Source organism: Branchiostoma floridae, chromosome 19, assembly GCF_000003815.2.
Source record: "Branchiostoma floridae strain S238N-H82 chromosome 19, Bfl_VNyyK, whole genome shotgun sequence".
NCBI classification, from domain to species: domain Eukaryota; kingdom Metazoa; phylum Chordata; class Leptocardii; order Amphioxiformes; family Branchiostomatidae; genus Branchiostoma; species Branchiostoma floridae.
The window spans coordinates 4,669,294-4,685,293 of record NC_049997.1 but is presented as its reverse complement, the minus strand read 5'-3'; the positions used below and the strand labels follow the sequence as shown (position 1 = coordinate 4,685,293).

The 16,000-nt window shown below is 38.3% G+C and overlaps 1 protein-coding gene across 1 annotated transcript; it reads left to right on the top strand.

Annotated features, from left to right (window-relative positions):
- The first annotated feature begins 1,745 nt into the window (after positions 1-1,745).
- LOC118406966 (tryptophan 5-hydroxylase 1-like) lies at positions 1,746-16,000 on the top strand. The gene is made up of 13 exons (XM_035807365.1): positions 1,746-1,900; positions 6,656-6,790; positions 7,155-7,341; positions 7,648-7,754; positions 8,249-8,316; positions 8,604-8,654; positions 9,113-9,211; positions 11,097-11,143; positions 11,958-12,093; positions 12,349-12,475; positions 13,121-13,216; positions 13,863-13,996; positions 14,701-16,000. Exons 1-13 carry the CDS (start codon positions 1,775-1,777, stop codon positions 14,861-14,863), a joined length of 1,476 nt encoding a protein of 491 aa, XP_035663258.1. The 5' UTR covers positions 1,746-1,774; the 3' UTR covers positions 14,864-16,000.

Sequence of the window (16,000 nt, the reverse complement as noted above, 5' to 3'; positions counted from 1 at the left end):
CGATCTTTGTACCCTGGCTTTGCATGAAAAGGAAATGATCACAATTAAACATCATGGGTGTTCTAGGAACCAATGTTTTCATAAAATAGAACTACCTAGAAGCCTATGACTTAGCCTAAGAAACCTATTGACCAATAGTTGCCCATGTATAACAGCTATATTTTTCGGTTAAGCTGTAACATTTTGCTGTTAGCAACAGGACACAATAACCATCCGCGACCCTTGGCCTGTGACGCGTTAACGTTTAATACGCAAAGTAGTACGGCGAAAATTATTCGCTGTGAAATTCTGAATCTTAATTCTTATGTGAGCGACAACCAGGTGCAAACTGTTCTGTATGTGTGGTATAAGAGTATATCGACTTGAAGACTCTTTGAATGATTTGTATTGTAATTTTCCCAGTATGAATACGCCATTTTACCAACTGTAGTGTATTTCGCCTCCACACAGCGCTATTGACGGTGTCAATAAGCAGATTTGTTGAATGATTTAGATTTAGATTTTGTGCCTTTACCTCCAACGTATCCGTTTCTCGTATTTCTCTAGTGGCACAGTATATGCACCCTGCTACAATATCTATTGCGTCATAAGGTAGACCCTTGTGGTCTTTATCTATAGTCTCTAGAAATCCCTATAGGACAGACACTGTGTTCTGCTACATTTTAATATTGAAGCAATTTTTGTATCTAATATGAATTCAGTACGCACAGCAATGTTTGATCGTTAACCAAGAAGTCCCGACAAAGTAGATATGACATCATTCATATGCATTTATATATATCTTATGAATTAAAAAGATATTCATTTGAAGCGCTAGCTGTTCAGTGTAATATGGCTAGGGAGTTCTGAAACTCATAACTTTCTATTGATGTAGAAAATTATTCATATAACAGTTACACTTGCGTTTAGACACTCAGTCACTGATATATGAATATAGATTGATTCTTAGGCGCTCTGGTCCATAAAATAATTTTGTTGTACGTCATGAATTCACTGTACAAATACTACAACAGGTCAAATATCTGCTTTTTCTGTCATTACTATCACAGAAGTTCTTCAGCTAATTTTTCTTGTAGCACTAGCATTTGATGATGATAAAAGTTACATTTGCCGGCACGTTTACAACAAGTATGTATTCCGAACGTCGTGCTACGTTCAGTATGGACCATCTGTTTACCGCAAAATGGAGCGATCAATAGCGCCCTAATTGCGGCCTATGACGTAAATACGCAGATGGGTGCAATAGGTGCCGGAAAACTCCAACAGGCTCCAACACGTGCGTTCTTTACCAAATCCAGATGGGGTTTTGTGGTCTTTATTGTCGTCTGATGCATGTCAAGCCCGTAACCCGGGAAATTCGCGCGTGTTCTCATTGTTAGTATGTTAAATGGCGCTTGATTTGCCACTTGAGTGGTGTGCGACAATAGAGGGCTCTGTACATCAATCACTACACTTTACTAGCGGGATACAAACAAAAACCTGCCCACACAGTCTTTCAAATACATCTTTATGACTTAAAAATCCCTATTTGCCATTCATATCCAATAGGTGAATTTTAATGCCCCTTTTTCCATCCACTCTTCGTAAATGTATCTTTAGTATCTTTGTAGAAAGCGCTAACGTGAGTCAACGAAACTTTTGTTGTCAAGAAACGAAGTGTCTGTCTGTTTCTTTGCCCCTGAAAAAAAGGTTGCCCCTTTCTGCAACGTATTGATAGGTGCACTTCTGACGTACTGTTATCAGATGATTTTTTTTTCTGTTTCAGGCAAGCTCCATGTTTGTTAGAAGTTGTTTGAGAATCACCACCAAGATGTCGGGAAGAAAACTGTTGGGGCGAAGATTTTCAGACGTCTTTCCCTTAAACAACGGAACTTGCGGTCCCCTCTTGAACAAGGGTGGGGTAAGTACATCTTGCGTCTTTTCTTGACAACACTTTTTTTGTGTAGAAGTCATCAAATTGAAATTAGCAGGGTTTGTTTAAACACAATTTGTGCTGTAGTGTGCTCTTTGTTTATCAAAGGCGACGTTTTTAGTGGGTGGCCATTGCACCTCAATGTAGTACACCAACATTACATTGAAAAGCCTTACATTGTGCCTGCTACAATTGTTGTATGATAAAATTTGCGGCCGGAATCAAAATGATTTTTGAACAAATCACAGATTTGAAACAAACAAAGCTGTGCTCGTACACATGACAAAACTGCGTCCACGTTTTACTATACGATTGTCGCAACGTAATTTCGAATTGTCTTTGAAGAAATTACAAACGCCTTGTCTTCTTTCATGCTAGCGATTCCACAAGAGGGCCTGTTAAGTATTGTGGTTGTTTTTTTTCAACAGTTACTGTAACAGTAACATGTAAAGTAAACTCTGGTGAAACCTACCAAAACCTACATAAATAATGGATATTCTACCATTAGCCACCTTATCCGTTGTAAAAAAAAAACCATACGGATTAAGATAAGAGATATTTATGTAGATTTTGTTGACATACTTCGTACTATATCATGTATCTAATACCAGTCTCGTGCGGTATTTTTATTTAGAGAGAAATGTGTTATAGATAAGAATTCTCAGCAGAGAACTAATCTTATTTTTCCTACCTGAGTACTTCATGAAAGTTTCATTCCTTACTCGTTTCTGTTGTGATAATTTCGGGAATCATTTTGTGTTGTCGTCGTTTGTTTGTTTATTTGTTTTGCATGCCCGGTAAACCACCCTATGGCGTAACACATCAGGTTCGTACTGAACAGTACAAGCTGCATATCCTGACAGATTTATTTGATCCACTCACACTGGGAAGGACTCCTGCTCTTTCCGATAAGTGTAGTGGGTTCTTTAATGTGCTTGAGGTGTGTCTCTCCCCAAACACGGGTCCTCCATTTAAGGACCTATCCAAGGGACAGCCCTAACCAAAACTAGGCATTCATTTTCACCGCAGCGTGTAAAATACCTTTCCCAAGTGCCTTACAAAAGATCTGTGGCACATTAACGCATTCGAACCCAGAACCTCTGGGTTATGAATCGAACACTCTGCCAATCGCGTCACACGACCCCACAATTTTTGTGTGGAAAATACATAACGTTGCAGAGCTAATCAACATTTCTAGATCCAACATATATGCGCCAATTTTTACTCGTAAAAGTGAAAAACTTACATTTAGGAAAAATTGTACGAAGGACGATAAGAAAAAATAAAGACATCGGAAAGCTCAGTGCTGCATGTACTTCTATAGATATCAGGTCTAGCATCGAAAGTTCGCGACCATTTGCATTAAAAGCAAATCTTAGGATTCGTATTTGATCTGTATCGATCAAAGAGTTCAAGAAATCACGGGAACTTCGCGAGAAAAGAGAAATTATCACAGCAAGGAGTCCGTAATACCCCCCGAAATTCGATATTATCGACTGGTCGTTTGACTTAGGTCAAACTCTTTTAGGAATTGTTTTTCAAATCTCGTCGAAATCTATATTTTAAGACGTAAGCTTAAACGATGGACAAAGACCATCACGAAAGAGATCAAAAGGGTTAGTCTTTCGGATAGCTAAGGCGATGTCTTGTCTAAACACTAGCGTTCTAAAACGTCTTCTCTACAAGATTATGTGCGTCGAAAAATTGGTGAGTACAACGTTTGTGGTCTAAATTTGTAGATCAAATATTAGAAGAGGAGTGGTTTCCTACCGAATGAGATACTTCCATTTGCTAATTCTTTATTGGGGGCAATAAAATGTCCTAATTTGTGTACTGTATGAAGGTAGGGGCTGCTATACGCAGAGTAATTGTAAATACACGTCTTGGCAAACAATGGCGGTAAAATGAAGTCGCTTGCTTATGACGACGTTTTGTTGTAACCATAACGATGGCAGCTAAACGAACTCCATTGCATTTACGTGCGGTCCTTTACGCACAAAGAGTTCCATGCGTCAGAAACTCTTTTTGTCCAGCTAATTTCCCAAACATCAAATTCTATGATGAAACTATAGCTAACCCTTTCAGTTGTCTAGTCATAAATGGTTAGGTACGTAGACGGATATTTGTTTTGATCAGATGGTAGGGTATTTGTAATAGCGTAAATCCGTTTTGAAAATATTAAGTTTATTGCAAATTCTTGCCCGTGGGCTAATTGCAGGTAACATGAGAGATTCAAACAGTGTCAAAAATTAAAGCAAATGTCTACTGTAATCTAAAAGCTAACTCTGGATTCTGGGTTATTGGGTTCGACTTCTTTTTTTGGAAACAGTGGAAGACGAAAGATCCCATCTTTAATATTGTGAAAAAGTGTTCGCAAAGTTTGTCATTTGCTCAATTTGCTAGAAAGAGCAAAATTTTTATATTTCTTTCGCACATTTTCCTTAACGCACGTCCTATAAAGAAGGGATCTATATAACTCCTACACACAATTAGTAGCCACAGGAAAGCATTGAAGCATTTTTCCTCATTACGTCATGAATGACGTATGCCCTGGTTTTGATGACGTCGTTATCGGACAATCGCTGTGGAATGTTTGTTGGTTGGGTGGGGTCTTTCCATTTCTTTAAATACTTCGGACAGAAAAAAGTACCAAACAGTTTACCACAGAAGAGGTGCTGTGGATTCTGATACGGTCAAAGATTGCAAGAATATTTCAGGTATATTTTATACATTTACATAATGTAACGTGTACATTATTTGATATCGAACTGGCCAGTATACCCCTTTACTTTCGTAACTCTTTAGTGCATGTGAATTTAGATTATTCAATAATTCTCTCTATGACTTTCCTCCGTTGTGTTGTTCTGCGTTGTCAAGTACGTCGGATAGATACATATGATGCTTTGTGAAATATGTATAAATAATTTGATAAATTTGTATTCAGCCTTTATAATGGAATGATACCCGATTAAATGTGTTTCTCAATGAATGGAGTGACCAAAGATTAGATTTCAGAGAATTTTTAACGCAAAGAGAATTTTTACTCAAAAATTTCTATTTCACTGCGATAGTCAGATGCCGACCACCATATTTGTGTTTATTCACTGTACTGTTTACCGACGTGTTAGCATTTTTTTGTGTTTTATCGGAGATTCTTTTATCATTTCTTTGAATGTAGTCTCTTACTTTTTAAGGCTACAAGCAATTAATATAGGTTATTTTGAAGGTTCATTGGACCTCTATGTTTAGTCAGCCAAAAACATTTTCTTGTTTTTTATCGCCAATTTTGTGAGTATCCTTTTTCTGGTTTCGTACTCAATGTTGTTTTGCCATTGTCATGTATATATGAACTCTACATGTCCGAAAACGCTTGAGCCGTGAGCCACTCATATGCAAATAGCTCAATGCCAAGGTCTATAAAGTTGGTGTAACTTACGCCACTCCCAAACACAATTAAGCACAAGCTAAAGTCATTGTCGACCCGTTCTATACATATACAATTTACAGACCCTAGTATGTTTCGTAGAAACCACACCGTAGATTACCAACGCCTGTTAAATAGAGTGTTTGACTTGTATTCCGTAACTCATTCCGTGAACGATTCATACCAAAGACTTTAATATAACTTTATTGCACAACAATTGTACGAGGTACAAATTATGGCATATACATAACTACAGTTCTATAGCTTAACTTAATACAGAAGATGTAGTATGGGATTAGTTTCTTACAATCATTGGAGGCTTTTATAATCATTTGAGGAATCTCTAATGTCTAAACCTTCCTTGATATATTTTTCTCTATCTGCCATGCAGGGATTGTCACATGTCATGATGTATTTAGATTTGCTCTTCAGGTCCATTGAGATAAGTCCTTGTGTATAAAATGATAGCCTTCTGTATAAAGAATTACTTATATCAGAATTGTTGGGACATATACAACCATTAAGTGATATTCGTCTTCAATTGCTCTGGACAGAATGAATAATAATTAAAACTGGCATAAACTTTATCCCCAAGCAGATCTATTTGTAGCAAGGTAAAGGCCCAACCAAATAATCAAACAGATTATTGCTTCAAAATTTTACCATACCCATATAGCCAACATAGCGATTGCGAAGTGTCATGGGCCTCTCTGTCATAGGTCATAGGTCATTCGTTACATAGCATAGTAGCATTATATTTACCTTCACCAAGAGAGTTATATTTTGGGTAGGGTGTGCATGTTTGTATGTAGAGAATCCTAACTCGAGAACGGTTGTATGGATTGTCATTCCATTCTGTATATGGGCTGACATTCGGTATTTGGATACTATTAGGTCTTGATGAGACCTGAAAACGACTAGATTTTGGGCCGCTTAACGGTCTGTTACGATACTGCAGCGAAAGTTCTGTACATGCGGTGGCTATGATTTTGAGTGGTAGACAGCTCTTGATGTCGAGAGTAAATGGCATAGGTTTGGGCCTTCTTGGCTTGTTTTGGCAAAACGTATCTATTTATTTATCTATTTCATCTTGAAACAAATGGGTAGCACCTACAACAGTGCATAGTTGATTTCCAAGGTGACCCATCAAACATACATGTAAATAACAGATACAGGAGAAAACGTGGCATAGAAAGTTTCTTTGCGGCGGTATTTCGATTAGGGTATTGACGTTTAAGTTGTGAGTGAACTGATACTGATAATACTTATCATGCAGAGCTGTAACGAAATCTAATGTCATATGTTATACTATTGTTCAGACTGTAGGGCCAGGGACCCGTAGGCGCATCTCGTCCTTCCCTTGTGAGGAGACGTTCGCACCCGTTCGCACACCGGTCATCCTGTCTATGAGAAAGGACGTCGGGGGCCTTGCCGCTGTACTACAATTATTTCAGGTAATACACATTTACTGTTCAGGAAATTGTTTTGGGAAAATTATCTTGCATCATAAAGAATTTAACATTTAGCTTTTTTATTTGAATTAGGTCTTATTCAGGATAACAGAAAGCAACGGGTCAAAGGTTGTTGGAAGTCGGTATCGGCCCTCGTCTCAGTGGAAGAAAAGTCGATTGCCCCTGTTATATATATATATATATGTAGTTTCTTTGACATCTCTCTTAAGATTTTCTTTCTTAATATGAAATGAATAGGGTAGATTTGGAGGATCTAGAGTAAGCCATTCATACGTGTTACACTGATAATTATATGTCCTCATCTTTTAAAAAAAATGTTGAAGAATTTTTGTTTACAATGTTTTAGGAAGAACAGGTCAGCGTTCTGCATATCGAGTCACGACGCTCACTTCGGCGAAAATCGGAAGTCGAAATCTACATGGACTGCGAAGCCGACAAGACCCGAATGAACGAACTGATTTGTCGGATTCAGAGAGAGACCAAGATGGTCAAGGTGGACACGCCAGATAGCCTGGGCAAGGACAATGGACAAGGTATTTTATTCTATTTTATTCTATTCTATTCTATTCTATTTAATTTTTTCTACTTTATTCTATTCTATTCTATTTTTTCTGCTTTATTCCATTCATTTTGATTTTTCTATTTTATTCTATACTTTCATCTACACTATTCTACTCCATTTTACTCTATTATATTCTGTTACGTGTCATCTCAGGTTTGCCATAGATGGTATAAAATCCACTGTAAAAATAAAAATGCAATTACGAGCAGGGTAATACTGTATGCATGCACGTAGCTATGGGGCCTTGTAATGACATAGTTATTGGCGTGTTTTTCAGGCGAGGAGGGGTTCGAGGTGCCCTGGTTCCCGCGCAAAATCAGTGAGCTGGACAAGACGGCGTGCCGAGTCCTCATGTATGGAAATGATCTTGATGCTGACCACCCGGTAAGTGGTAAACATACAGAAATATTCATTAACACGACAAAAATACAGCGACTTTCGTTAGGTCTATAAACTACTTACAGTATAACTAAACAGACATATATGCATTTCTACAGGTATGAATAAATCAACATATTGGGCCTAGCATGTCATTTACACTGTTGGTTCTACGGTATAAGCATTCGTGGATATATTAGCCTACTTGTACACAGTGAGGGTTATCGCCTCCCAGAATGCAGTTGAATCTATTTATCGAACAGAGATTAGGAAATTCTTTAGAGCAAGAGGAAAGTAATGCGAACAGCTTTGTGCGTTTTTCATTATATCATGAACAATCCATAACTAAGTGACGTTCGTTTTCGATCTTATTAGGTCAGAATACAGAATACAACACGGTGTGTTTTACCCGAGGTCGTGATAGACTCTGAGGGAAGAATGTACATACATTTTGGTATGATGACTAGGATGTTTATTCTGTGTTTTTTTTTCTTTCACAGGGTTTCAAGGACAATGTCTACCGAGAAAGAAGAAAGCAGTTCGCAGAGATAGCTCTGAATTACAAATAGTAAGTAAAGGATGGTGAATTGCTGTATTTTTAATTGACATTACCTATGCCACAAAACAGAAGAAGCAACTTTTATTTTTTACCGCGGTGTGGGTCTTTCTCTCTCCCCCCCTCTCTCTCTCTCTCTCTCTCGCTCTTCGAGTCTTTCTCTTGACTCACGCTCGCCTTTCCTCCTTTGTATGTACATGTTGTGCGCGGGTAACAAGTAGTCCAGTTCAGCTAATTGTACGGGCAATATTAATGGTATAAAGTCTGCCATGTCTCATTGTGTTCATTGCCTTTTGCAGCGGCCAACCCATACCAAGAATAAAGTATACTGAAGAAGAGGTGAACACATGGTAAGTTCGTATGCAGCAAAAATATCATCCATTCATTTTTGTACCACCCCTGTTAATATTTCGTAACGGTTTTTTACTGATAAGTTATTGTTGTGTAGAAGGTTGTTGTATTGTTGCTAGTAACGTGGCTAATATCATTATAATGACACTTGACCTTCCAAACGCATACATGTTGTGGGTTCTTGGTCAATGTCCTATTAGTTTTCTTGTTTTGACATAAAACAAAGGTTGTTAGAAAGCAGCTACTTTGTGTAGTGAGCAAAGTAGACAATCTACGTTAAGAGGCACCGATCCGGACTGGGGTAGGTGATATCGACTTCCAACAACCTTTGACTCATTACTGGCGTCACAAATGCATCGAGTCACGTGGTCACAGTGATTAGGTCCCATTGAAAACTACGTTATTTTTTTAATTTCTTGTTTTTCCCTTCTTGAAAATGATGAGTATCGTTCCGCAGGGGTGCCGTGTACCGTGAACTGACGTCACTCTACCCGACACACGCCTGTCAACAGCACCTCAACAACCTGCCTCTACTGCGCATGTACTGCGGATATAGGTGAGTAATCTCGAACCCAGAGCACTTTGGTCAAAGCTCCACCATATTAATCTAGGTAATTGGTGCAAAAATTGATAGAATTGTGTGAAATATGGTAAAAGCATGAAAATTGGTATGATGAATCCTGAGTACGTACTAAATATTTTCAAGGGTGGAGCTAATTCAAAATACATGTTTCTTAGCAACGGTTGCTAGGTAACCGATTTCCCCAGCTGCAAATAGCTAGTTTAGGTCTGTGCTGTAATAATTCAAACTAGAGTTCCACGAACACATACCTTTGCCAAATAAACCAGGTTTGTTATGTAGAATGTGTTACTCATTACATTTTATTTTATATGCCTGGAGTTGGTTCCCATTGCTCATACAAATTAGATCCCTATTTACATAATAATATTAAATTGTATCAAGCATCACTTAAGTTATCAGCATACCAAAAATCATGATGATACTTTCATCCTTCTTGAAACCGGCTCCTGCAGTTCAAGGAAAGACGTTAGCGGACCCAAACATACACCTCTTACTCTCTGCCATCTTTTTCAGTTACATATGTGACAAATTTGAAAGTCCTATCACTGAATGCAGTGGATTTATCAACTTCCGTCATTCATTATGCAAATTAGCTGTTAATTTGCATAACTAGTATCTCATTGTGTAAGTTTTTACTTAGGCTATCTACTTACCAAAAATCATGACGATCCGTCAACACGTTCATATTTTCCCATTAATTATGCAAATGAGATCATCATCTGCATAATTAATAATGTATTGATATTTCTTTCTTTCTCATCTACAAATGTGACAAGTTTAAAAGTCCTATAAAGGAATGCAGTGGATTTACAAACTTTCCTCATTAATTATGCAAATTAGCTGTCGATTTGCACAATTAGAATTCCATCATGTAAGTCTTCCCTTCGGCTATGTACATACCAAAAATCATGACGATCCGTCAACACGTTCATATTTTCTCATTAATTATGCAAATGAGGCCATCATTTGCATAATTAATATGCATTGATATTTCTCTCTTTCTCATCTATATATGTGACAAGTTTGAAAGTCCTATCGTGAAATGCAGTGGATTTATAAACTTTCCTCATTAATCATGCAAATTAGTTGCTGATTTGCATAATCAGTATTCCATTATGTACATTGTTACCTGGGCTATCTACAACCAAAAATCATGACGATCCATCAACACGTTCTCCAGTTATTCTCGTCAAAAGTTTGAAAGGAAATCGGTGACTGCAGTTCCAAACAAGCCGCTAGGGGGTCCAAACTTACGGCACTTACTCTCTGCCCCAAGGGCTATCTACCACTAAAAAATAATAACCACAGCATGTCCAGAACACGAGATATCAAAAATTGAGGTTCTGCTGCAGTACCTTAGCAAGCCGCTAGGGGGCCCATTATCGAACTTGACCTACGTTTTCCCGACCCCTACCCACCTACCAAATATAATCGGGATACATCAAAGGCTTCTCGAGTTATGCTGTTAACAGACACACACACAGACACACAGACACACAGACTCACAAGCCTAAAACATAACCTTAGCCATTCTGGCAAAGGTAATAATTATAAAGCTAAATTTTGGTCGAATCATACATTCAAGAAATATGTCTCCTTAGTATGTTATGCAAATTGATTTGTCAAGACCAACACAATTTGTACAAAAAAACTTGTTTGGGGCATTCTTTGAATAAAATATGTCTATTTTGGGGTCCTTTAATCTGATATTAAGTACATCGATGACCATCAACCATATATACTCTAGGTGCATGTTGGTAATGTATGTATGTATGATTGCATAGTCTTCATGTATTTATCTTTACGCTTTATATGATTGATACGTCTTGGCAAATTTACCTTTTAATCTTATTTTCAGAGAAGACAACATTCCTCAGCTGGAAGATGTGTCAGCATTTCTCAAAGGTTAGCAACCTCATTCTTGTATACATAAACGTCAAGATTTGGAATAGTCCAATTTGCAAGGAATCAGTAATTGTTAAAAAGTCAGTTCTTACATTGTGGTGTCATATTGGGACAATTCCGTTCCGGAGGTTTAAGTAATATGGAATGGCCCATTATTACCCGGAGGTGATGAATAATCAAATAAGTCTATTATTACATTCTTGCTGAGTAAATGTGGAATAGTTATCTATCTGCTAGCAAATATATTCTTTTTATAGTAAATCAATACTTATATTAGCTTCTAAAGTAAATCCATATTCAGTACAATGTATTTTCATGACTGTTTTGTTGCTTAAAGGGAAGAATTTTTCCATTTTTTTTTCAAATGTGAATAACACTACGATATTTCTTAATAATTGATTTAGATAACAAGAAAATATCACAGGTATAGTACGGAAGATTTGGACAGTACAAAAAAGGAGATTTTCCTACCATTTTATTACGTACTTAGTAAGCTAAAACTACCCTAATCTAGCATTGGATACTAAGGCCTAGTGAGAGAAGTTGCAAGATCAGTGTATCATTCAAACATGTCTACAAACTGTGATCTTCCTGAAACATGGAACTAATGCTTCATAGGGAAACATGCCCACATCTGGCGTATACAGTTTCACCATAGTTTTTGTAAAACGTAATCTTTAAAGTTTTGAAGGGAATGTAATTATAACCTCAGCTTATTGATACCCTACAAAATATAGGAGGGTCAAATTCTGGGGGTCATCCCCCCAAAATCGGTAGTATACCTTTACAAAAATTATGTGACCTTTGACCGCAGAACGGACAGGTTTCCAATTGCGGCCCGTGGCGGGGTACCTGACACCACGTGACTTCCTGGCAGGACTTGCCTTCCGTGTGTTCCACTGTACCCAGTACATCCGCCATAGCACCGACCCCTTCTATACCCCAGAACCGTGAGCAAACTATCTTTATTGTTTTTCGACTTTCTGTGTAACACTAGTTCACCTTTATCCGCGGAGTTACTTAAATCCGTTGTACCCAGTACATCCGCCATAGCACGGACCCTTTCTATACCCCAGAACCGTGAGCAAACTATCTTTATTGTTATTGAACTAGTTTAACTGTAATATTCAACACAAAAATAGGACTTAACCAAATTTTCGACTGAATTAAAAAATTAAAAGAACTTATATATCTACTTTCCCCAGGGACTGTTGTCACGAGTTGTTGGGTCACGTGCCCATGCTGGCCGACCCGAGTTTTGCCGAGTTCTCACACGAGATCGGTTTGGCCTCCCTTGGTGCTTCGGACGAGGAAGTCCAAAAGCTGGCTACGGTTAGTTCATCTTCAATCGCTTTCTACGATGTTCCCGTGGTATATTATTTTACTTTCTGCTCTACGTGATCATAGATCATTCTCTGTCTAGTATAAGTTAAACATACGATCTGATCATGTTCCTTATACCCCTGTCACATTATATACGATCTTCGGACGTACTTCGTGATCGCTGGAAGGTCGGCTAATCTTAAGATCTTTAGATTTCGATTTTCACGGTATTACCTCATCTCGGGCAGATTTCTCGAAACAAAATGATGCCTTTAAATTTGTTCTCTTTGTAAGAGATATACATTTGCAGAGCAGAGGGCAAAAACTTTTACGAGTCTTAGTGGCAAGTGTGCAGATGTTGACACAATGGCAGCACTAAATCCGTAGGTGTTTTTGGCACCTTTAGACAGATTAGCCGTGAGGCTCGGTAGGCGTCACTCCACCGTCATGGGGCCAAGGTCATGGCGAGTAGCGAACTCAGGACCTTCTGATTCTGATTCCAACGCTCTAGCCGTTGTGCCATACAGACACCATTTGCAGAGGAAATGTGACTGAAATTGCAGATAACAAGTTTAGAGGGTTCTTTCTTCTAATATTTGTTGGAGAGTTCATTTGTGTACCATTTTAAAGAGTGGGTTTGTTTACTGCCCGCAGTGCTATTTCTTCTCCGTGGAGTTCGGCCTGTGTAAAGAGGACGGAAAGATCAGGGCATATGGAGCAGGGCTGCTGTCCTCCGCCGGAGAGTTAAAGGTGGGTCCGAAAGGAGGCCGGCAATCAGAAAACGCCAGCAATCAGCGACCGAGTACAAATAGAAATGGCCAGCAAAAGTGTATTATGAGCCAAAAAAAGGCCCCAGAAAGCCTGCTATGGAGGCTAAGAGATTCAGTCTAACAACCAAGTTATTGTGACATTTCGATAGCGAGAAAATATGTCATGATTTCATTCGTGGACATCCATTTATAAGTAAATGATGTTAGGGATACAATTGCCAATGCTATCAAGCCATCCAGAGAAATAAAATTCAAATGTGGCGAAATGACGTGCGCTTTGTTGCGAAACGACTTGTGCGTTGTTGCAAAACGACGTACTCTGTGGCAAAATGACGTTGCAATTGCTGACCTGGCATGGCCGCGAAATGACCTGCTACACTAACAAACACTACTGTGCTTAGTTGAAGCAAGGAGGTTAAAAAAAGTCTTTATAACCTCCTTGGTTGTAGTAAGGACGAAAGTTCAACCACATTCATGATCACTGATTGTTTGGGGGTTGAAATTAGATAGTTTACCTAACATGCAACACGTTATTTAGACATCATAAATACACCATAAAGAGAGTAGCAATTACATGTTTTGTAGCTGTATATCAGTACTAACAAACGATCAATGTTTTTACCCAGCATGCACTGACACAGGAGGATAAAGTTCTGCCCTTTGACCCGGAAGCCGTTGTTCAGCAGGAATGCCTCATCACCACCTACCAGGACGTCTACTTCCTGTCCCATAGTTTTGATGAGGCCAAAGAGCAGATGAGGTAAATTTTACATTGTGCTAGTTGAAGGGGTTCCTCAGTCACATATGTATACAGTTACTACCAATTTTCTTCCAACAGTGGCTGTTTTAAAGGTAAAGTACATACCTCCAAATTTTCGATGTCTCACAGCACATCTTGATCACGGAAAATGACCCAGTCTGGATCTGTACCTACCATACTCCACAAGAATGTGGGGGTGGGGACAGATGATCTTATTCTATAGCTACGCAAACGGTTTAACCTGACCTAGTCTCGTGTTCTCTCGCGAGATCGAGACTGGGTCATTCTCCGTGATCATGATGTGCTGTCAGACATCGACAATTTGGAGGTATGTCCTTCACTTTTAAAACAGTCACTGTTTGTAGAAAATTTGTAGGTGCCACATTGTGCTAGGACTTACATGGGGTGATGTTATGCATGGACCTCAGAACGTTTAGAAATGCGAATTGTAAACCACCTAACAACCGAGACATGGAAAAAATACGTCACATTTATTACATCTAATATCTGAATCCACTATCTTGAGTCTGACATCTTTGATTTGTAGAAATGCGATTATTATAACTCAACGCACAACGAAATAAATAGAAAATTGGGTCAATTTTGGATACTGTGTCTCAAATTAAAGATTCAAGTGATCATTTTCTTTTCGCAAAAGATTTTTATGGTACCTTTCAATGAAACATTATCCACCATTTCATTAGGTCTTTTGCCAAGAGTATAAAACGCCCATTCACCGTGCGGTACAACCCATACACGCAGACGGTTGAAGTTCTGAACAGCACTCGCCAGGTGGCGCGCGTGATCCAGGAGCTTCGAGCTGAGCTGGACACCATTAGCCACGCCTTAGACAAGATGGACGTGTGATGATATGACGTCACTTTGTGAGCCAGAAGTCGCAATTAAAGAACATATTTATTGTCGTGTATAAACAGGTTACGTATCAAGCTTATAAAGCTATGACAGGTTGCCTTCTTTCTGGAAAGGAAACTTTGGTGTAAAAAAAGAGTAGATTTATCTGTTTCTAAGTATTGGGAGTATACGGGCAGTACAAGTAGTTATCTATACTCATTTAAAATATATAGTCATTCTAAAACATATAACATATGATTCTTCTGTTGTAGTTGTTTATTGAGACACACCTATGTATGGCGGTGTATATATTACTTAGACGTACGCTGTTTGTGTATTTGTATGACTTGATATGATAGAACCTTATGGTTATTCGTGATGATAGCAGGCGAAAGGTAGTGCAATGTATAAATTGTGACAAAGTTGTACAAGACAACAGCGTCTTAAAAGTTCGTCAGTGTTGGCGAGACTTAGTGTTGGTAAGACTTAGCTAAGAAACAGCTAAGTTGAAACGAAAATTGAATATATATTGGAACAATTCACTTCAACGAATTTTTCGAGACGCCATACACTGCTCGGCGAGCGAATGTATGCGTATATGACGCTATTACAATGTTTAAAGTAAATCGTGGCACAATAGTTCAAAAATCTTTTAGGTTTTTTTGAAAACTTAAAAACCATTGAACCATATATAAGATAACTACGTTTGCTGACGGCATGACAAGATATAGGATAGTGTTGTGTAGTATTCGCTAAACTATGGCTTCCTATTTAGACACAAGAACTGTATGGCATGCCCAGCTTTGTGACTACTAAAGAAATGTTTATGAGATTTCCCTCCATAAATAGCTCAGGAGACCGAATGGATAACTTGCTTAAAAGTGATTTAAAAGGGTCTTATACGCAAATGTATTACTATCTTTATTTGGTCACATACGAGTACATTGACTAAACGAGTACATTGACTGGATGCGAGACAAACTAAGTCACATCCAAGGCAAACTAAAGAAGTCACTTCAGACGCAATGTTCAGACATAGTATGGCTGTTAAAAAAATCAAATATGCTGCTTTTTAGAACGTTTCCTTTTGGAATAATAATACGGGAAGTCTGTGGTGTTGTGGCAATAAAAAGTATATGTGAGCATCACTTA

Coding starts and splice junctions, on each gene's coding strand:
- LOC118406966 (XM_035807365.1), top strand. CDS start 1,775: ATGTTTGTTAGAAGTTGTTTGAGAATCACCACCAAGATGTCGGGAAGA. Junction 6,791..7,154: donor CTGTACTACAATTATTTCAG/GTAATACACATT, acceptor ACAATGTTTTAG/GAAGAACAGGTCAGCGTTCT. Junction 13,217..13,862: donor CCTCCGCCGGAGAGTTAAAG/GTGGGTCCGAAA, acceptor GTTTTTACCCAG/CATGCACTGACACAGGAGGA.